At 32.3% G+C, this 23,218-nt stretch overlaps 5 protein-coding genes and 1 long non-coding RNA gene across 6 annotated transcripts in view; 2 read left to right on the plus strand and 4 right to left on the minus strand.

Annotated features, from left to right (window-relative positions):
• LOC133325781 (eukaryotic initiation factor 4A) overlaps positions 1-23,218 on the plus strand; it is a 207,919-nt gene that overhangs the window by 13,298 nt on the left and 171,403 nt on the right. The window lies entirely within an intron of this gene.
• Positions 3,636-4,605, plus strand: LOC133325773 (coatomer subunit epsilon). The gene has a single exon (XM_061534494.1). The coding sequence runs from the start codon at positions 3,657-3,659 to the stop codon at positions 4,560-4,562; it is 906 nt and encodes a 301-aa protein (XP_061390478.1). The 5' UTR covers positions 3,636-3,656; the 3' UTR covers positions 4,563-4,605.
• Positions 4,748-5,217, minus strand: LOC133325779 (PHD finger-like domain-containing protein 5A). The gene is made up of 3 exons (XM_061534501.1): positions 5,166-5,217; positions 4,911-5,101; positions 4,748-4,845 (listed from the first exon to the last, which is right to left on the minus strand). The coding sequence occupies exons 1-3, from the start codon at positions 5,215-5,217 to the stop codon at positions 4,756-4,758; spliced, it is 333 nt and encodes a 110-aa protein (XP_061390485.1). The 3' UTR covers positions 4,748-4,755.
• On the minus strand, positions 6,737-8,105 carry LOC133325770 (tRNA (adenine(58)-N(1))-methyltransferase non-catalytic subunit TRM6). Its single transcript, XM_061534492.1, has 2 exons — positions 7,190-8,105; positions 6,737-7,134 (listed from the first exon to the last, which is right to left on the minus strand). Exons 1-2 carry the CDS (start codon positions 8,097-8,099, stop codon positions 6,749-6,751), a joined length of 1,296 nt encoding a protein of 431 aa, XP_061390476.1. The 5' UTR covers positions 8,100-8,105; the 3' UTR covers positions 6,737-6,748.
• Positions 8,525-8,944, minus strand: LOC133325784 (uncharacterized). Its single transcript, XR_009754173.1, has 3 exons — positions 8,914-8,944; positions 8,681-8,854; positions 8,525-8,626 (listed from the first exon to the last, which is right to left on the minus strand). It is a non-coding gene; the product is annotated as an uncharacterized LOC133325784 (long non-coding RNA).
• On the minus strand, positions 9,353-10,782 carry LOC133325771 (cytochrome c oxidase subunit 5B, mitochondrial-like). The gene is made up of 3 exons (XM_061534493.1): positions 10,571-10,782; positions 9,609-9,782; positions 9,353-9,545 (listed from the first exon to the last, which is right to left on the minus strand). The coding sequence occupies exons 1-3, from the start codon at positions 10,650-10,652 to the stop codon at positions 9,439-9,441; spliced, it is 363 nt and encodes a 120-aa protein (XP_061390477.1). The 5' UTR covers positions 10,653-10,782; the 3' UTR covers positions 9,353-9,438.

Genomic DNA, 23,218 nt, shown 5'->3' on the forward strand with positions numbered 1-23,218 from the left:
AGATGGCTTGTTCCATCAAATCAAAATAAATATTTTGTGTATGTGTGTATTGTTTTGAATACAATCTCCAATAAATTGAAATATATTAAAGTTTAATTGAAATGAAAACAAAGTTTTTAACACGTTCGTCTGGAAGTATTTACTTTGTTATGAATGAAACAAACATTTTACGCATTCCATACTGGATTTTAGGAAGAAATCATAACTTTTCATTCTTTTTTTGCGTTTTTAGTTTTGTGTTGAAAAAATGTCAAAAAAAAACATATACAGTGGTGGTCACAGAATTAAAACATTTACTGTGGTAAACATTTTTTGATCAGCCGTCGATTCGTTTGAAGTATTTTTGAAATTTTTTTAATTCAGAACACTTCGATATACTCCACTTAAGAGAGTTAGTATGAAAATAGAAAATTATGGCATGCAATTTTTCCATAAATAACGGTTTTTATGAAAATACATCGTCTTTAAAGTGCCATATAATTAAAACATTCTGTGATTTTTTACTTTACTGCATTTTTTTGAAAATATTTTTAAAAAAGCTCTTTAATTTAGTTAAATTATGTAAACTAAGCACCGATAAAATCATTTGCTGATAAAAATTTTTGAAAAAAATCTGTAAAATCTATCAAAATTGCCAAAAATTTTTACAGTACACCTTACATTCAGAAAATAACCCTTATTATAGAAAATAAAGGTCCAAATGCACCAGAAATTGCTAGAATTAGTAGAAAACAATAAATAATTCTCAAAATAAATAAATATTTGAAATAAAAACTCAACAAAATGGGAATTAACCTAAAAGAACGATTCAATTTCGATATCCTTTTTTGAAGAAGGCCGGAATATTTTTGCAGTATGTGAGGAAATATCGATTGATATTGACATTTATTATATCAAATCGATTGTTTGAGTAGTACAGAATATATTTTATCAAAAAATATATCAGTCACAACAGAACGAACCGAGATCAACACCTATGTTGACGAGAAAACGTTTCTGGTACACAGCAGCATTTTTGATGCTCAACACAAGACTTTAAATGTTTGTCAAATTGTAATTTTTTTCTTTCTTTTAGGCTAAAATAGATTAAATGGACATTATTCTACTCAAAAAATATTATTTTGGAAAAATATTGTCATGTTCAATATATTTTAAGGGTCAAGAGTTAACCATCAAACATTCTGCTGTGTACCAGAAACGTTTTCTCGTCAACATAGGTGTTGATCTCGGTTCGTTCTGTTGTGACTGATACATTTTTGATAAAATATATTCTGTACTACTCAAACAATCGATTTGATATAATAAATGCCAATATCAATCGATATTTCCTCACATACTGCAAAAATATTCCGACCTTCTTCAAAAAAGGATTTCGAAATTGAATCGTTCTTTTAGGTTAATTCCCATTTTGTTGAGTTTTTATTTCAAATATTTATTTATTTTGAGAATTATTTATCGTTTTCTAGGAATTCTAGCAATTTCTGGTGCATTTGGACCTTTATTTTCTATAATAAGGGTTATTTTCTGAATGTAAGGTGTACTGTAAAAATTTTTGGCAATTTTGATAGATTTTACAAATTTTTTCAAAAAATTTTATCAGTAAATGATTTTATCGGTGCTTAGTTTACATAATTTAACTAATTAAAGAGCTTTTTTAAAAAAATATTTTAAAAAAATGCAGTAAAGTAAAAAATCACAGAATGTTTTAATTATATGGCCACTTTAAAGACGATGTATTTTCATAAAAACCGTTATTTATGGAAAATTTGCATGCAATAATTTTCCATTTTCACACCAAATCTCTTAAGTGCATTATATCGAAGTGTTCTGAATTAAAAAAATTTCAAAAATACTTCAAACGAATCGAGGGCTGTTCAAAAAATGTTTACCACAGTAAATGTTTTAATTCTGTGACCACCACTGTATATATATATATATATATATATATATATATAGACAAGAGGGAGGGGGAATAAATAATTGCAATAAATCTGCTTACGTAAACTAGAACGGTCCCTTACCTTTGGTATAATGTTCTTCTATAACGAGCTAATTTGCGTGGACCTACTAGTTCGCTATAACTGCACTTTACTGTTTGTCGAATATTAGGTAGAGCCATTGTACGATACAAAACCAATATATTTTACAAATTGTGTAAAATAATAAAGGTAGTAGTGTATAGGCTTATAATGACACATTAAAAGGTAAAAATCTTACACAATGGGTCGTTCGGATCGAAGACCCTTATGTCGTGGAAACGTATATAAAGGATTGTTTTGTTTAATTAACTATTTTTATAAATTTATTATTTAAGGAAAATATCATGAAAATGAATGAAACATAAAGTTTTTTCACAATGCAAATAGGATTCTAATAATATTTTTTAATTACAGGCTAATTAAATTTAATTTTTGGATAAGACGTTTCGTACATATATACAAATTGAGTTATTGTTTTAATATAAGGGGGCATCTCAAGAAAAAATAACCTACCTCTTGTTATATTACGGGTAGAGCTAAAAATGTCGTGACCGATATACAGCGCTTTGTCTTAATGGTAATGAAATTGGGAAATGATGTTTCATTAATTTTTACGATAGGCACAACCACGGTACAATTATTCAAGTTAGGCCATAGGAACGTATAAATTACATTGGTTTTATATTGTGCCGGGTTATGCCAAAGTCGTATACCAAATGTAAAATATATTTCCTAAAATCCGTTTGTATAAAGATTAATTTTACACCATTGGTGAGAAGAAATTTATGATTTGAGGGTGTATCCATATTTATATCATATTGAAATCTCAAATGAACAGAACGACTTGTTTCATTTGTTTTTATTTATTCTGACATTATACAGTATTTTTCGGTTAATTGAACCTACGGTTAATTGGTTTCCACGCTTAATTGAACCACAAGATGGGTCAAAAATATTTCATTTCATAGTAAGCGGGTTCGGATAATTGGTTCCTCGGTTAATTGAACAAAAATTTGTGCAAATTTTGATGTGCAATTAACCGAAAAATACTGTAGCTACAACGTAGAGGTGTATTTTTACTTTGTTGACAAAATATACCATACCTTGTACAATGGGCACAGAAATTTCTTGCGTATGTGTATATATTTTGTATAGGACACTACTGAACTCTATGTGCAGAGTTGAATTTACCTATTCACCTATTCCTCGATACTATCTCCTTATGTATATCTCACGCAAAAATATAGATTTCCAGATAACACGTTCATACAAATGAAGTATAACATTTGTCACATATATTAAAATTAGCTTAGGTAATTAATAAATTAGTTCTGTTTTTGAAAAGGCCTGCTAGAGAGCATCGATATTTAAAAATGCCGTACAAAAGACAATACCTAATTCTTTCTGGACGTCTTAAAGTTGAGCAATCGTATCAGTGCTACGTCGGGAATAGGTTGCGTAGTTAGTACTGTACGTTTCCAGTAACTGTACGCTCAAAGTAAACATGCAACATACTGAACATACCTCATATAATACTTAACACGTCATATAAGAAACAGCAAGAATTTGTACATTTGCTAAGAAATAAATAAATATCTCATATTTAAAAGGTTCGATTCTTTATTTTAAAACATAGTTCAGGCATTTTTATATTTCTACATTTTAGGTTGAAATAGAATGAGCAAAATGGCACAAGAAGAGGATACCAACTCAACACTTTTTTATGCCCGAAATGAATATTACATTGGAAACTTCATGGGCTCGGTCAACTTTGTGCTTCCTGAACAGGGAGCAGCTGGTTCGGAACTATTATCCTATATGTATTTGTCCTATCTGGCCATTGATTCAGGCAGACTAATAGCAAGTGATATCAAGGAGAACAACAACACACCACTTCTGGCTTTGCGCTACATACATGAAGCCTTTGAGCAACCTGATAAAATCGAAGACATTTTAAATAAACTAACAGATAAGGTAGCAGGCGAAGAAGATGAAACTAACATATGGCATATAGCTACAGCTATTGTGTACTGCTACGATGAGCAGTTCGAGAATGCACTTAAAATTCTACATGGATCAACTAATTTGGAATCGATGGCTTTGTCGGTGCAATGCCTGTTGCGATTGAATCGTATTGACCTTGCGAAACAGTTGGTGGGCAAGATGCAAGAAATCTCCGATGATCACACGCTGACCCAGCTGGCTCAAGCATGGGTAGCATTATCGACAGGCACCGAGTCTATGCAAGACGCATTCCATATCTATCAGGAATTTTGTGAAAAATACAAACCCACACCTTTGCTATTAAACGGACAAGCTGTAGTTCATTTGGGATTGGAAAGGTACGAAGAAGCTGAAGCGGTATTACGCGAAGCCTTGACCAAAAAACACAACGATTATGACACATTAATAAATATGATGGTGTTGTCACATTTGACCGGAAAATCTCAAGAAACCATTCAACGTTATTGGGAACAGTTACGCCAATTCTATCCCAAAAGCCAATTCGTTAAAAATTTCGATAAGAAATCTGAAGAATTTGATAAGTTATGTCTGAAGTATTCCATAGAAGGTACTGCCTAAGCTTAAAACTAATATAAAATTTTATGAACATATATATACATATATTCCAGTAAAGTAAATATAAATCTTTATTAACTAATTTGCTTTTATTTGTATAAAAATTGTGTAGGTATTATGTGTCCAGTGCGTTTCAGTAGCTAAAAGAAAAAACAAATATCAATGTGTCTGCCAATGCTGGAATATAAAATTGCACCTACTTTTGTTTAAATCCATACTTTTTCCGCTCATAGAAAAGATCCGTTTTAGAACTTCCAAGATTAACAATTTTCGGACAACCGTCACGCTGAATTTTAAATGAAACAATATGAAATTCAGTGCAAATGTAAAGATAATGCAAAACAAACTCACATCTTTCTCTTGTGTGGTACATTCTTTGCAATAGTAGGCATCAGAAACGCCGGCTCCACCACAAATCACACATCTACCTTGGTATGAACCATAGTTGCATTCATCGCATATGCGAACTAAAGTACAGGGTCTTACATAGGAATCGCAAATAACACATTTTCCGTCGCACTTCTCACATAAACGGCCAATTGCTACATGGAAAATGTGAAGTTTAGAAAATAGTTGTTAAGGAATTGGTAGAAGCATGGACCTTACCAACACCTGGTTGTTTGCGACAAAATATTAAATCAGGATGATGTTTTGCCATTTTACACTAGTTTTTATTCCTGGAAATATGGTGTCTTCTTGCCGGGAAATGGGAGAGTGTTGTTCTAAAATGAACTGATTATATTCACTAAAAGGAACTATTGAAACCAAGGCACATTTAATAAGGTAGCCGCAGTAGCGCAGCATTTGGTACAATTAAATGTCAAACATGTTGTAATTAAAATACAGGGGGCTAATCTGAGAGTCGATACCGTTCGGAATTATGGATATACGATTGAAATTTTGTAATTTTGGTATTCTGCCAGACGATATCGCTTAAAGTGTATCGGAATTTCGAATGCCATGAGGCGATAACGCTTAACTGTCACACGCAAGCTTTCGCTATTTTGAACGATAGTATATAAGCTATCGGCAAAACGGCTCAATTTCGAGTTTCTGCACTTTAAAGTCGAATGATAATTAGTCTGTTCCAGTACTTTTTTAATAGTATATCTAGTAAAAGGGAAACATTTCAAAATTGCTCTCAGAGTACAAAATAATTTGAAAAGTTCGGGAACGCAAATCTAGTAAATATGCCAAAATTCAAAGACATAACACAAAAGTTGCAACCAACAAATTTGTAAAAATTAGCTCTCTTAAATTTGATTCAATGTTTTACCAGTTTTGTGGGTTCAGGAACGATTTTTGAGTAAAAAGTTGCAAAACTTGTAAAATTAGTAGATTCCCTTAGGTTCTGGAGCGGAACTAATATTTAGTAGCTAAGGAGAATCTAATAAAATCAACTAAATTTCCAAATCATCGAAAATTGGGAAAACTTATATTGGGAATATGGATTAACGTGTTCCAATAACTTGGCTTACCTGCAGACAATAGGTAATTCTCTACCAAATGTTGTCGATCTTTTCGTTGGGAGACTGATTGAAACAGACACGCGGAACTTAATATAGTGGGTGGAGGGCATAAAAAATCTGTCAACGTAAATGGGTCACTTTTCATACGAAATTGTTTTCTTATAATCGTTAAACTACACAAACTAAAATCGGATACATTATTTTTGTGCATAAAATTCAAATTATTGTTCTTTTCCCGTACTGCAAGAATCTACTACTTTTTACTACGATAACAAATTTTTCTTTATGATATCGGCAAAAAAAGTAAAAACTAGTAGATTCTTGCAGCACACGAACAGAATATATATTTGCATTAAAAATTGTATGTTGTTGTATTGTTAAATCATAATGAAAAAAACTTTCCTTTATGACAGTGACAATATTTTCGGGAAATACTGTGTAATTTCCCGAAAATATGAATTACCCCCTTAATATCACTAGAACTGCAATTAAAAATTTTCTGTTTTATGGAGATTTGTATTTGCACTGATTGTGCTTATTGTGCTTTTTTCTTCAAATTTGAGCATATCATTTTTGAACCTTGTAATTGGTTTCATGTTTGTCCTCATACTTTTACAATAATATACCTATTTGTCCTTCTCACAAAATGACAAAGATAACACTGCGAGTTAAAAATGTTATGTACAATAATTATTTAGGTATTTGATGTTTTTTATTCATTTAGCCAAGCGTATAACCGGTCAATAAATAGCCGCTATTTGCATTCATATTAACTTCAGGATGTGTGCGATTTGGTAGAATTTGATACATGCGTAACCAATTAGAAGTCAAATGCAAGTTGGTTACCTTCGAAGAAGTCTTCAACTCGACATACAATTCCATTAATACTTCCTTGCTTAAGCTGAAAATAACCACCGGCCGTGATGGCTTCACGAACGGTAATAGTTCCTTAACCAAGTTGGCGGGATGCTCCTTAGAGGCTATAACTAGGGAGTCAAATTTGTTGCGCATTAAATCAACAGCTTTGCGATTTTCAATTTGCCACTTCTGAATTGTTGGTTTAGCTGATGCTTCGGATTGTTTCTCATCCCTAGTCTCGTCAGTACCTAATATGATGATGTTATGAGAATAAGTATGATATGATTTTATATTCCGTCTTACCATTATCGTCCATTTCATTTAATTTTTGCTTTTTAGAGCTGGGTTCTGTAACCTCTGCTTCATTCGTAGTCTCTTCTGATCCTTGATAGAATTCTCTCAGGACAGAGTAAATATTAACAGATATACATCTATTTGTTTGTTCGTCTGGTAAGTTGAGTGCTAGTACGGCTTGTTTTTGAGGTACATTTCCCGGGTGCATATGTACCATTGTGGCTTCAGTATTAGCACCTATGGAATTCAGGAAAGCAGCTGGTAGTAAACCATTAGATCCACTTTCGTACATCAAATAATTTCCAAATGCCGAAACTCCAGAATAAGAAATAATTTGTGATAATGTATCAACTCGCATACCCATAACTTTTTCAGCATCTTGTCTGTAATAGATTTCCGTGATGAGTCGAATTGTGGGCTGTCTGATCTGCACAAACTCGAAATATTTTTTCTCTTTCTTCTTCAAATACTTTTCTTGAGAATACTCCGTTTTCGAGTGAAAAGTCTTTGAATTTTCCACAATCTTCTCTATGATTTTGGTACTCTCCTTACATTCATCTCGCAACTGTTCTATATCCTCTGATTTCAGAGCTTGCGATCCTCCATCATCCTTAATGTTGCGATTGTCTTCGCCACTTTGTGATATCCCCAATACTTCACGAATATTTCTCATTTCAAGTTCATTGCACAGTTCCAAAGTGTGTAGACGCTGGCGACCACGATGGCTTTTGCCCAAGTCTTCTTTAGGGCACATTCTAAATGTGGCTCCATATGGTTGATCCAACAAACCTTTAAGTTCCAGTTGTTCTTTTCCCAGTGCCGCAGTTGCATCTAAATTTCCGAATTTTTGTAATTTAGTATACTTCTGTCTTTGTATAACTATATAGTCGCCAAGCTTAATTTTTTGTTGCTGCTCCATGGTCGTCATATTAATCGATCGAATGCAGAATGTTTTCCGCTCGCTCGTGTAAACAAAAAAAAAAAAAAAAAAACAGCTGTTACATACACGTGGATATAAAAAACTCAGTGCCCACGACGAAGCCTATTTGACGGCGTATATGGGTACAGTACTCATACGATAAGCTCTAAGCGTAAGAAACTGAATCAAATAATATCCACATTTAACAGTTTATATTCATTCATTTATTGAAACTACACTATCGCCGTAAATAAAATATAACTATTACTTTGGGAGCAGTTCGTTCAACTCCTAGTGAAATTTTGAATATCTAATTTTTACTGGAGAAACAAAATTATGTATTCGAAACGATATCATAAATTTGGAGGATGCGGTAATTTCTTGAAAGTTGAATAGATGTTGCTTATGTATTTAAATGATTTATGAGAATGCAGGAACATCCTTCAATTTAAACCAATGTCCACATTCACAGCGTTTCGGACAACCTTTTTCTAACCACATATAATTCACAAAGCGGTTTTCGTTGCCTTTAAACAATATTAATATAAGGCCAAAACTATTTCCAAATATATTACACTTACATATACACCCAATTATTCGGCCATTAAAGGCTGATGGTATAATGGTCGGATTTTCTTTGGTACCACTGCCTCGCTTTATAACTGCCATGTGATAAGGATCACATTTCCCTTCCATAAAAGCCAATATTTCCTTTTTCTGAAGACCAGTACAGAGGTCTAAGGGATCCGCCATTTCTTTTAATACAAAGAGCATTTTATAAGATACCTTATAACGGTCCAGATAATATTCTTACTCTCAAATTTGTTACGTGTCGTATAAAACCATCTTTGAGCTAACGAAAGTGATTTATAAAGTTTGCGACAAGATATTGAATTCATTTCCTTGGGAGTATTGTTCAAAATTTAATATGTAGAAAAAAATTGTCTATGACAACTTTTTCATTGACTAGAATTTTTAATACTACTTTATTCATTTATGACAAGTTTTTATAGAATTGTTGTTAATTTGGTTGGATTTTTAGTTGAATTTTTATTTAGGCTTAAACATAACAAAGCGTGCTATGACGATATACAACGCATCTGTATTTGGTTTCTTCTCAGAACTTCCTAAGGAAAAAGTAACCTCATGTATTTTAAGTTATATACAAACTATGGCATGTCTTGTTTAAGAGAACGCTTTGTATTAAAATTGTTCCGGACAACAACAAATGTTGGAAATAATTCACGTAGATGTTTTTTGTTTAAGGTTACTTTTTACTTATATTTCTTGGTAAACAGAACGATACTTTAGTTTTTAAACGTGTTACATTTCGCCTAATTTAGACTGCAGCCTTTTCGATCAATTTGAACCAGTGACCGCATTCACAGCGTTTGGGAGTACCCTTTTGAAGCCACATCCATTGGACGTAGGTTTGATCTTCTTCGCCTGTAAAGTTAGTAAAGAATTTTGTGAGATTTCGTTTCTCCAAATGATTTTTCATCTACTTACAGATGCAACCAACAATACGGGCGTCAAAAGCGGAAGGTATCAGGTTGGGGTTTTCCTTTGTGCCAGCACCACGCTTGAACACTTTCATGTCGAAGGGATTGTCGTTGCCGGCAGCCTTGGCCAACAATTCACGCTTTTCAATACCAGTGGCATGTTCCATGGGATCGTTCATCACTGAAAACAGCACACTTGATTAACACAGTTGCATATACATCAGTAAGAAAACAATAAAACGAAGCTCCTATTTCTGATGTAGGTACCAAAACAATTCGCATTTAGCCCTAACGACTGAGACTTCATGTTCATTAGTCAACCCTCAGCTGTTGTGCTTGTTTACATCAAACAATCCCCAACAATAACCCACCAGTTTTCTAAATGATTATCCTGGGAAAATATTCCCTCAAAGAAATTTTATTTCCAATATAGAACAGAAAATAGAAGTGAGCTTCAGGTTTATACAAGATGACAGCGATGACGCCAAACGATGGGGTCGAGCATGTTACATAAACTTAGAAAAAACTGCATTAACATAGATGTGACGCATTCTAAAATATGTATATAAATATATACAACTCCAATTCAATATTTTCCCAAATTATTTACAAACTTTTTCAGCTGTTTGTAAATTTGTTTAAAGTTTCCAACTCATATGATTTTATGTGACATCTTAGTATGAATATGTGTGAGTGTGTCGGTACTCTTGAAAGTATTACATAAAACCAATCAGAATTCACAGTATTCATACCAGAATTTTCTTTTCATTTATGATTCTTTGTTTCTTTCATTTACGGGTTTTTTACAAGGAATATTAATTGATGTTACGTAACTAAGTTTGGCTGTCATGACCCCCTAATTCGCGAACCATATTCCATCCATTTCCAGTCTAAAAGAACTGTCAAAAATGGGAGCCTCGTTTTTTTCTTGCTGGGAAAATAACCTTTTTTGGAAAAGGAAAAACTTACTCTTGCAGAAGCGAACTGGAGTGTATGTGACATTTTGACGTGCAGCGGCACGCAGAGCCATGCGTCCACAGACAGAAGCCATTTTTATGTTTATTTGCGGATTTTTTTAAACTTTTAATAAAACTAAAATTTCGTAATTTCCACACACACGGGACTGCGGCGATGAAAAAATCGTTCGTTTGACGGACAGCGCTGCGAAGTAACGAGTCACAGTTGATGAAATATGTATTTTTTGGAGACAAATACTAACAGTGTTGCTTAAATGTGTACTGTTTCCATACAACTCTGTTGAATTGTATCGACGAATTTTACGCTAAACGTAGTGTTTTAAATTATAACGTATAGTGTACAGCGTACAGTGATGCAATTTTTCAAATGACAGTTTAAAATTTGAAATTTTTGATAGGAATAAAATACGAAATTAAAATACTTGTTTGGTCTTCTTGTAGAATCTTTAATTCTAAAATTCGAAATAATAAAGATTACAATAAAAATACATTTTCGCCTACGATGTCAATACAAACGTTGACGATATGAATCGTAATTTTATTGAGTGACATATTTTGCGAAATTTTAATTTCTTTTCTGATTAATTAATGCAATTCAATAAGTCAATTCATGGTATAATAATATATGTGTTTTTTCAGTTATTTTTCAGTAACGACTGTGAGAGTCAGAGAGATTCTTCTTTGAACAATAAAATTGCAAAAGTAAAATTATGGTATTGAAAAAAAAAAAAAATAGCAACAATTAGGAGATTCTTGCATTCTTGCGAATAAAAAGCTATTTTCTGAATGAAATACACATTAAAAATAAAGGAAATATTTATTTGATGTAAGTTGTGTTGAAGAAAAAGCTTTTAAGTTAAATCTATTGAATATATTATTCGACAACATTTGCTTCATAAAGTTAACAAATTACCGGATACGGCCTCATACAAATCAATAAATCAATAATGTAGCTTTCTGATTTTTTTTAAATAAATAAATTTCATAAAGTTAAAAAATTACCAGAAACAGCCTCATATCATTCATTTGCTGAAAGATCGGCAGAAATCAAAAAATCGTGAGTTGCAGAAAATGCTTCTTAATCAGTGTGTGAAAGAGATAATCATCTGATTTTTTACACAACATGAAGTCTGATATACCCAACAATGATTTATGCCGGTCTTGCAGAAAAGGTGCGATATGTATTTTAGATCGCAGTATAATTTTTTGTCGATTTAGTGTTGACAACTGTAGAAATGAATATATGAATATTATTATCCTTAGACGGGAGGCAATGCATATCCCCAGCCTTAAGACCAATGAAGGTACTTATATACACATTCATACGATCAACAAAATATGGTTTTTATATACGTACATATGTCTTGCTGGCCTGTTCGTTATATTATTTCTACCAAAGCTAAATCCAGTCCAATCTATATGCCTGGCAATGTAATGGCTATATATGTGGTTTTTAAATCGAAGGATTGTTTAGATTAATCAAAGACAGGGACTTGTGTAAAACAATGACGTTGTTTGATTAATCCGATTCTAATTTTTATTTAGTAAAAATAATTCTTCGAAAACAACAGAAGTATGAACATAATTATGCACACAAATTACTTAGCATTTGTTTCGTGAAAATGGCAATATATTTATTTGCAATGGTTGGCGCATTCTTTGTCTTTGGTGCCGTCTGTTTGGTGCTGATACCGTCTTGTTTGCAAAATTGTTGACGTTATCGTCGAGCAAAGCTTAATTTGTGTTGTTTCCAATATAGAAATTAAAGCAGAATGGACTCGATAACACTTTGATGGCATTCACACTTATTGTGTTCCATTTTTTGTGGTGTAAACCAATCGGGTTTTATGTTAACATGTTTTGGATTCAAATTAATGGATCGGGGTGCTAAATAAATTTCGCAACATGTCTATAAACGTTGATCTTTGAAATATGACGAATCAATTTGCTGCGAAAGAGAATATTCGCAGCAGAAACAACAATAAATACATATCGGGTAAAATAACGTGCAGACAAATGTGTCTACATCGTAACTTTGTAGTTCCTTCAAATATTTAATTTCTATTAGTTTTTGTAAATATTCCAAATTTTAAGAAATGCAATGTAAAAATTTATAAAATATTAAAAAATGAGCTGGAAATTAACATACACAATCATTTTTTGAGAGACTACAATATTTTTGATATTTTTAATACTACATGTATAAGCATTAGTTTTTGATTTGTTATTAATTATATATTGATACAAATAATATTTTATGAGAAATAATTCCCAATATTGTCATAATGTTACATAATATCCCGAAATTCAAAACTTGTGGGAATGAACAAAAGAAAAAATATAGGAGAATACATTTCGTCGACGAACATCTAATGGAAAAAGTTTCACATAATTTATCAATATTTGGTACTTTTACCTTAAGAAATTCGATATGAATCCGCACAGAATACACCAGAGAAAAGCTATAAATTAGAGTTTGTAATAATCATATGTGTGTTTATACATACACATGTGGGGGACGGACGAAGGAATACTTCCGAAATTTGTAAATAACACAAAACAATTAACAATTCACTTGATACATTTCTAATAGTCTGTCCGTAGCAGTATTGGGATGATTTTTAAGCGCCTATGAAAATGGTTTCCCAGATAGGGGATGTAGTAGGAATTCTCACATAAATGAGTGTTTATACTTTAAGTGGTTGTCTTGTGGCTCCAATACCCAGAGGAAATGCTCCCTCTAGTAAAACGGTACACAGCTAATAATGTGTTGACAAATCGTACAACATAAATAACACGAATTGCTTCAAATATGTATTTTACTTCCCACTATTGATGACGAAGAGCAAAGTAATATGGGAGGTTTTATGAATGATTCGATTGAACAAATTATTCGGAACAAATTATTTGTATTGATGACAGTGTTTTAGAAAAAATAGGAAAAAAGAGGCTCATGTTAATAATAATAAAAAATTAGAATAAAAAATGATGTACCACATCGCCTGTCCCATGAGATTGTTTACAGGCATACAATGAACGGATATGGTGGAATGAAACTACATATTAATAGTCCTTACTCATCACTTAATGATTACAATACGTAGGACGGAATATTAAGGTTTCAATTGGAAACTAGTGAATATATTTATTTACATAATAATAAATATTGTTTACATTTTTATCCCATTTCGTTGTCAACCTACTACAATTCTTGGCACGAATGAGTAACTAACTGTCATAATAAAATTAAAAAAATCTTAAGTTTCTGGTTTGTGTGTTCTTGAATAAACTGTGACAGAAAAGCTCTATGGTGTAATGGGAGCTTATTATTTTAATACATAATAATACATTTAATGTTGTTTCTGTATTTCGTCTCGAAAGTGAAAAAACAACATAGAATAATAATATTTCTTTAATGGTTTCCCCAAACTGAGTTTATATAATTTAATTAGTTTATTGCTATTAGTATTCTATATTCTAATAACTATTCAAATTAAATATATGACAAAATAGATGTACAGAATAATATATATCCATTTTTTTATATTTCATATCCTTTAGCCTCTCAGGAATACAGACAAATACATTTCGTAGTACGACATTGATTTCTGTAAATCGTCATCAATGAAAACATGACTGATATGGAAAGTATTTACCAAAGTGAAAGATAGTGTAACCGGATACTTAAAGGAAGTTACCTTGAATGCATTCCACACACACACTCATAGGCAACTACACAAACCAACAAAATAAAAGACTATTGCACTGTACATTTGTAAATGTACATTTCAGTGGTAAATTAAATGCACCAGCAGCTAATGTCGGTGTGTGTGAGTGTGCAAAAATGTAGCCCCTGACTGAACGTTTGTTTGCTTTGACATTTGTGAGGTTTCCTTTGTATTCCATTCATAAAGTGACTGCATTTGCCCATTAATGAAACTGAGTTGTACAAACATTTGATGACGGTAGCTTTGTTCATGTTTATTGACATTTCAAGTATCTCACTTTGAAGATTCGGACCATTCACTTTTGACTACAGCTGGTCCTACTACAGACCTCTTGGTAAATACGATGCCATTTGCGGGCGTATTTAAACACAACTATGTAAATATGTGACCGGCAATTTATTGGCATTGTGGCGTCTTCTAATATAAATAAATATATATTTAATCTATAAAAAATGACAGAACAAGAAATAACAGAAAATTTCCTCCCTTAATGTGTTTCCGTATTTTACAAAATAATGTTTCTGATCCAAGAAAGTTGCATACTCAATTTATTTTTGCGACAAATATACATACTGGTAATAGCTATGTGACTTAAAATGGTGTCCTTAAATAATTGTAACACTCTTTACGAGCAATGAATTCCATTTCCACAATATTAATAATTGTATTATTGATGCTCCCATAATCCTTTGCCGAGAATAAAAACTAAACATCATTAACACCAAATATTTTTATTTGCCTTTTTATTTTCCATTCTCCATTTGGAAGATAAAGATCGCTTTTGTTATCAACTTATAACTGAACCAACCATAGGTAATTTTTTTGGTCACATCTTTTGTGTGACACCACGGGGTGCCTCAGTTGGCTACGACAATCAATCGTTTAAATAATGTGTGTGGCGGTGGTCACAACGAAAGGTGTTTTGTATTTTCACAATGCTCTAACAAAAATAGAAATTAACTTAGTTAAATGCAAAAGAATAATTAGATCATTTATATTAGAAATAGTTGTTTGTAAATTCTGTTTTTGTATAATTTTTATACCCTACGCAAGTATGTTGTCAGGGTATTATAGCTTTGTGCAGCCCCAAGAGTTTGTAACGCCGCGAAATATTGGTCCTAGACCCACCTTTAAGTATACCGATCGTCATATCTCGACTAGCTGAGTCGATCTGTCCATTATAATTTGTAAACACGATACAGGCCACAGTTATGGACCAATCTTCTGGCTAATGAAGACCCCTATTGTTTTTGATAAAGATCGGTTAATATTTATGGGATGAAATGGACCAAATACTAAATTTTTGCCGGTTTCTCTGGTCGCTCCAGAGACCGCAGTTATGGTCCGAACATCCTGAGAATTTTCATGGAGAAGGGAATCGGGCCTAAGAATAATCATGCCTGTTTTGATAAAGATTGGTCAATATTTAGCGGGTCAAATGGACCCTGACTTGATAAAGACCCAGACCCAGACTTTTGTGGGAAAAATTACAAAATGTTTATTCAGGGGCATATATACTTGCTCCTGAAAGACATATACTCGAGATGTTGGTAGTATGTCTAAGATGAGTTGTTGACCTTCAAATTGATACCAATTATATGGCTGTATGTACTCCGATGCTGGAGTTATACGTAATTAAGTAAAGGTGACTATGTGCATATTATTACTATTACTCCATTAGAGGACGGAAATGTCGCGCTGATCGCTTTGAAATTGTACATGAAGTTCCTATTATGGTCAAGGACGACGACGGACAAGTTTTCGGTGAAGTTGAGATTTCATTCAGGAGGTGCAATGAACCGAAAACTTTCATTTTGTCAGATTTTCTAGTCGCTTTAGAGGCAATTATTATATACAGAACATCACATATTTTACAAGGTGAAAGGGATCTGACCAAATACTTAGATCGGCTGTTTAGATGATGATCGGTCAATTTTCCGAGGGTCAAATCAACCAAACCCTAAAGTGACCAATATTGTATGGTGTAAAAATTCACTTCACGAAAAAATATTTTGGAAAATATGCAAGACTTAGAAAGAGGAGTTTTTGAACTATAATCGCTAAAAAGGGGTGCAAATATCACGAAATATTGCCCAGGCTCAGAATATAGAACCGCCGAAAGTGTGATTTTTGTGGTAGTTGTTCATATGGTCGGCCCCGTCCGACTATACTGCTCCGCTCACTGTTTATAATTGTGTTTTCCTTCACATTTCTGGGGAAAAGGTCAACCAAAGCCGTAGATTTTGTTTCGTTAATTGTACTTAGATAAGTTCGATTGCGGCAAAAACTACAAAGAAATACAACATTTGTCATTATTTATTCTTGTTCGCACCCTAAATAATTTTGTAATGTTTATAAATGTAGATACTGCAGAAATAAAAACTGCAAAAACCAAAAGCTCGCGTGAGCGAACCAGACTAAGTTTTGAAAAATCTGAAGTTCAAATTATTCAAACAATTCGCAGTGCTCTCACAGATATTGTGTGGCTTTTATCTCAAAATATAAAAAAACTGAAACCCTCAATTTTTTACCATTGATAGTACTCTCACAATACTACAAAAGTAAAAGTGTTAAAATAGTATAAAAGGGTGAATTGTAAAAAATCAATAGGGTTCAATTTATTTAACATTTAAAAATTAGTTTTGTCTCCGAAAGTCTGTCACTATGTAATTACAAATTTACAATTCCTATATTAAATTCAACGTGATACTTTTCTGCTAAAATATTGACGAAAGTATCTCAAATTGATAATGTTTGGAAAATATTTATTTTTAATGTAGGGATTACTATGGGACTCCAACAATATTATGCCATCCTAGTGAATTGTTGTGTGTAACCTAATTACCAGGGAATAGTATTGGGTATCACAGTGAATTATGTTAAATGATGTTATTTATGCCACCCATACATTTCATTTGAAAGAAATGCTGTCAAACAAATTTATGACCTACAACATCCTAAACAAGTTAAACAAATGTCATATGATTAATTTAAAGTTTCCGCTAAAACAATCACAACCAAAATTCATTATAATTAATATCTATTTAAAATGTCTCCTCACACTTAATAAATTAATTAAAAGACATCATAAATTTATTTTTGAAAATTTACCAACAACATAAATATTTCAGTTTTTTTACAAAACCCCCTACCAGGTTAACAAATGTTTGTCCCCAAAACGAAAAGAAAAAACAAGGAATGTCCACAGAAACAACAACACAACCATTGAAACATTGTCACTGATTGAGCGCACGGGGCAGTCTGTTCTAAGACATTCACCTGCTCTCCAATGAATGAAATTCTGGGAAACTCTGATGAAATCAAACATGTTAACTTTGTTTCATTAAAAGTTACAAGATTTGTTGGATAGTCCAACAGCATTTGACCCAAACAGAAATATGGGCATTTGTTGGTTGTTGAAAAACGAAAGGTTGTATTCACCCAAATTCACCTGACCACCACAATAATAAACATAAAGAGTCAATTGGGATAAATGCGCGTTGGAATAAAATTCAAATGGAGCACGTAGACTTCAGAATGACCTGTAATTACAGTGGACATGTATAAATTCACGAAAAAACTTCTTCACTTATGGGGTTGATTATTTGTAACATAAATATGCAACACTGCAATAAAATTATGCATAATAAATAGATATTGTAGTTCTTGAAAATATTGGGGTTTAGACTTGTACCAAAATTTTCTTCCCCATCCACTATTTATATAAATATAAGAGAGATATTTGGAAATGTCACTGCATATTTTCATCATTAGGTATGGTTAACGGTACGTAGATAATCTACAAACGCTATATGTTCTGTAGGGTATGCTCTCGACCGGAGCCAACGCACAATTTAAACACCCATTAAATTAAATTTCCAACTGTGCATACATGGGGTACCTCCAGCACAAATGACAATAGAAATATTGTTAAGAAAATTGTGTCACCCTTCAGAAAAAAGGTGACAAAAACAGATTGCCAGACACGCTTACCCTACAATATTCACAGAATATTGGAATATTTACCTTACCTCCGTCATAGGCTAAGCATCCCAAATGACTGAAGACACTGAACCACATTATCGTTTTACCAGGAAAATCTAAATGACCCAAACAAAGATTGTACACAAACAAACACCAAAGAGTTAAACCCATAATGACCACAAAACTCTAAAAAAATCCTACACGTTGGAGGTGGGGGATGCATGGATGGATGATAGAAAACCCCTACAACAAAATAAACGAATGTAACAATCAATTAATAGGCTTTAGATTTATATTAAGATTAACGTGAAGGCAGAAACAACTGGGGACAAGTACAATAAAAATAAACGTCAACAAATAATCACCATAATAATAAAATGACAAAATAACAGAAACAATTCCAAAGATTAAGATCACAGCGTCAGAAATAATTGGTGTTGCAGGGTGGTTTGTGTGTCTGGCTCTAGGTGCTGCAATTCAAATCGAATTAAATTCGACATCACTTGAGATGTAAGTGGGAGCCCCAACAAGAATAAAAACAACGACAACAGCTATAAATATGTATTTTGACAGTTCATTTTGGATGTTAATTTGTGGCATGGCTATTCGTTGTCGTTGTCAATCGAAATTGAGTATTGAATCATTGATGTGATCGATCGAAATTTCTAATCGTTAATTTAAATTTCAACATTACTTCCAAAGAAGAACTATTTCGTGGTCAAGATGCTGTTGATAGTTTGCATTTGATTTTTATATTTAAAAGTATAAATGACCTATATCTACATCAGACTTAGAATGAACTAGGCTCATGAATGAACTAAAAATATACTAAAATTCTAAAATACGCTTTAGAGAAACCAAACTGAACTTAAGAAGTGCATATAAAAACTAATAAGGAATGGAACAAAGTCGGAAATATTCACGTGTGGACTTAGATCTATATCAATATCTGAACTGGCTTCAAAAAAACTTAACACACATTTTGATTGTGTGCAATTACGTTTCGATCGGACATACGTAGCGTTTCAGAGCTGTATCTAATTATGAACCGCATAAAGTGAAACTTCACACATGTCGATATAAGCTAAACTTTGTCGCCTGCGCAACATGTTTGCTGAATTTATTATATCCGTTGTCTACTGTATGGTCGATCAATCGCAGTCATGTAATAAAACCCAGGAAACAAATAAAATAAAATAACATTACTTACGTTTTAAATTGACCTGAAAATAAAAACAAAAACAAATAGTTTATATTAGTCATAAATATCAAACATAAATAAAGTTTATAGCAGTAGAATTTAGGAAAGTGTATTTCGGGATATAGGAAATATTAATATTTTATTCATTTCTAAAAAGTTCTAGATACTCCATTTTAAAAACACTAGTCAGTTAAACCCCAAAACATAGGCCAACATGGAATCAATTGTTAAGTAGAATTTATTATTCTCGTAGTTTCAAAAATTCATGGAACGATTTGTGTTGTGTTCCAATAGTTCTTACCCTATTCAATTGTTAACAAATTAGCTACTTTCTACGATGTGTAAAACACACTTTTTATCATAAATACATCAATCGGATCAAATGCTAATCGCATTGTTAAAGATGAGTTCATAAAATACAACATTTATAGATAACAAATTACTCCACTAGATTTTTTTCTCATATTCCGCGTAAATTAATACTTTACTATAAGGTGTAAAACGGTCCAGATTAGTCAATGAATTCGACACCATATTGTTTGATGACTTTATTCGTCTGTGTTAATATGTTCGTGATTTTTATGAATGAAATTATGTTATGCATTTAAATTAAAAACAAAAAACTATTCAATAAACTTAATGTCTTAATTATACTACAAAACCGTTTCACACAAGAAAACCTTAAAGTTGTAATAGTTGTTGTAAAGGCGCCATAGTATCACAAAGTCTCGAATGAAACAATGAATTCAAATTACCAAAAATTTGAATAGAAATTGCTATAAAAAAAAAACAAACAAAACACATAACATTATATATCGATTTTATATCAATTTACAGAAATTACAGGTCATTGATAGACATGGGCCAAAGAACTTTAAGACAAGAAAATTATTATTTCTAGGAATGCCCGAGGCATATTAAAATACTCACAGACACACACACACACTCGAATCCAGACGAATTTTATGTCAAAAACATCGAGTTAATATGAGCCATATAAATGGACGTTAATAGCTGTGGTGATTGAATTTCGGTCACTATTATGTGAGAGTGTTTGTTTGATTTTGGACAAGTGTCTAATTTTATCCAAATGTCGATTCATTATAACCACGAGTATTTGGTGAGGCTGTTTTGTGTTCACCTTTGTCGTTTTAACTAGTCTGAATATAAACAAGATGATATATTTTTGCTGGCGTGATGCACAATAAAATCATTTACTCTTAATTTGGTATTTGATTACATGTCTGAAGTTTGGTGTAACGAATGAAGAGAGTTTCGAATGGGATTTAAAAAAAACCCGTGATTGTCGACAATTTAATTTTCTGCTGTGGAAAGTCCACCTTTACACTTCATAAAATATTGTATAAAAAGTAATAGACATGATTGTACATGTAAATATTTCATATTTTGAAACATTTTCGACCATGCTTTGAATTTATATTGCTGATTGTATATTCAACGCCACGTTATTGCTTTAGTTGATTTTGAATGTGATGTGTTAAATTGATGGATCCTATTAGAGACGGGTGTCTAGTCTTTTGAACAGACATTCGCCGATTTATGAATGGAAGCTATGAATGTGTCTGCGGCTTTGTGCCAACCACTGACTGTCTGTCTATTGGTCAAAAAATAAATAAATAAACAAAGAACAGAACAGAACAGAAGAAGTAGGCAGGTGGTATTATGTTGCTTTATTTGTTTAGGTTTACAGACAGATATTCTTTAAGGTCAATAGCCCAATACAAACATTCAATATGAAATATGGGAATCTAGTTAAAAAAAAAAATAAGAACTATTTGCCATGTAATGGATTTTCATTGATATATTTTGGGACAAATTTCTAAGTTTTCGTCATAATTTTCATAATATGTGTTATTTGCAAGTTTTGTGTATTATATGAAACTACGTAAAACGAAGCAATAAAAATGCCATTCTGTTGCAGATAAAACAGCAACAACAACAAAATAATGAATACTAAGTCGTACATTAGAATTGTGATTCTCTTTTTTTTTTTTAATTTATCATTTCAACTTCTCTCGCGCGAAAGGTGTCATTTACGCCAGGTTTTTCTATTGTAGCAAAAACAAAAAATATAAAAAATTATATGTATTTCTACTTAAAAGTGTATTGTTGTGTGTGTGTCCCTAAGCGTGTGTGTGTTTGTGTGATTTGAGATTTTTGTGTAACGTTTGATATGCTTTGCTGAACTTGCGGTTTATTCTCTAGCTTAGACAATGCCAATTGTACTCCGTTGACAAACATTGCTTTATTTTATTCCACAAAAAGTCAATCTAATTTTTGCTGTTGTTTTTAGATGAAATCTAAGATGTGTGTGATGTTAACATTTTTTTGTTGTTAAAAAAAAACTTCATATCTGTGCTATGCATACACATACATAACTATGTTTCTGAGCGGCGAAGAAGGAGGAAAAACAATCTGCACCTTTGAAGGTGCTGCATCTTTCCATTAGCCTTATAATGATTTAAAGGGAAATTATGGTTATGTTGATAAGGCATTTTTGAGTTATTCGTTTGAATTTTTTGGAATTCCTGCAAAACATCCGAATATTTTTTTAATTAGTTTCTCATGGGATGCAATTTTTGTACACATGAGACATTGTGTTCGAGATGATGCTGAAGTCGGTTAAAAAAAAGTATTCCGAATAATCGATTGTTCGAACAATGTTCACTCCTTGACTTTTATCAGTCCATTCCACACGATATATCAGCAATTGGTTCTCATAACCTCCACAGGAGTGATACGTTTGTAAAAAGCCAAAACACTTATTTTTTTAGCAGTTTGGCCTTAACCATTTTATGAGTATCATAGGGAGATCAAAATCTGAAAGGGGATGATCGACAACCAATCTCTTCTATGATGCACTCTTTGCAGCACCTGTCAATGTTTTTCATACAAGCAAGGTATGTATTTTTCATTTGACATCAATAGGTCGTGAAATCCGAAAATACTATTAGATGCAGAGATGGTCCCCAGAAACAGTGACGTAGCTGACATACATTTCGTCGGAAACCCATGCAAAATCATTAGGGTTTTCATAAAATAATTATTTCTATTTGTGTATATGGAAATTACATATCAAATTATAGCATTTTCCTTGTATGTATACATTTTTGAAAATAACAGTATATTGTAAAAATATTGAAATAAATAATGCTTACAATATTTGTTACAACATTTAGAACTTTTTGACTGTCGAAAACCTAAAAAAAATCGTTAAAAAGACCATACCTATTCGAAAGTCATAACGAGAGAGTTATGAAGGCACCGAAGAATTGTTCTTAATTGTAGTACTCATACGGATCAATGACAGTAAATTTGGGTTTAATTATTACAAGGAGATAACAACGAAACAAAATATTCCTAGAGCAGCCCAGTTATCAATAGCTCTCCATTCGAATATTACAGTTATATTTTTGCCAAACTTTAAAACCAAAACTCAAGACTGGAAATCCATTGCCACATTGTTTTAAAAAAACTCTTATACTTTATAATAAAACACCTTTTGAACAGCATTAATTTAAATTTTATTTCCAAACTGAAGTACAAACGAAATGGCTGTTATGGATGTGTGAAGAAAGGCATGTCGTATTTTATATTCCAAGATATACATCTTTTTCGCCAATATGTATGCGGTCGTAGTTGCAATTTGTTAAAAGAAATACAAAAATTTGTCACCAATGAAAACATGTTTAACGCCAGTCCTAAC

This window comes from Musca vetustissima, unplaced genomic scaffold, assembly GCF_032173495.1.
Source record: "Musca vetustissima isolate MV318-11 ecotype Yass unplaced genomic scaffold, APGP_CSIRO_Mvet_v1 utg37729, whole genome shotgun sequence".
Lineage (NCBI taxonomy): Eukaryota > Metazoa > Arthropoda > Insecta > Diptera > Muscidae > Musca > Musca vetustissima.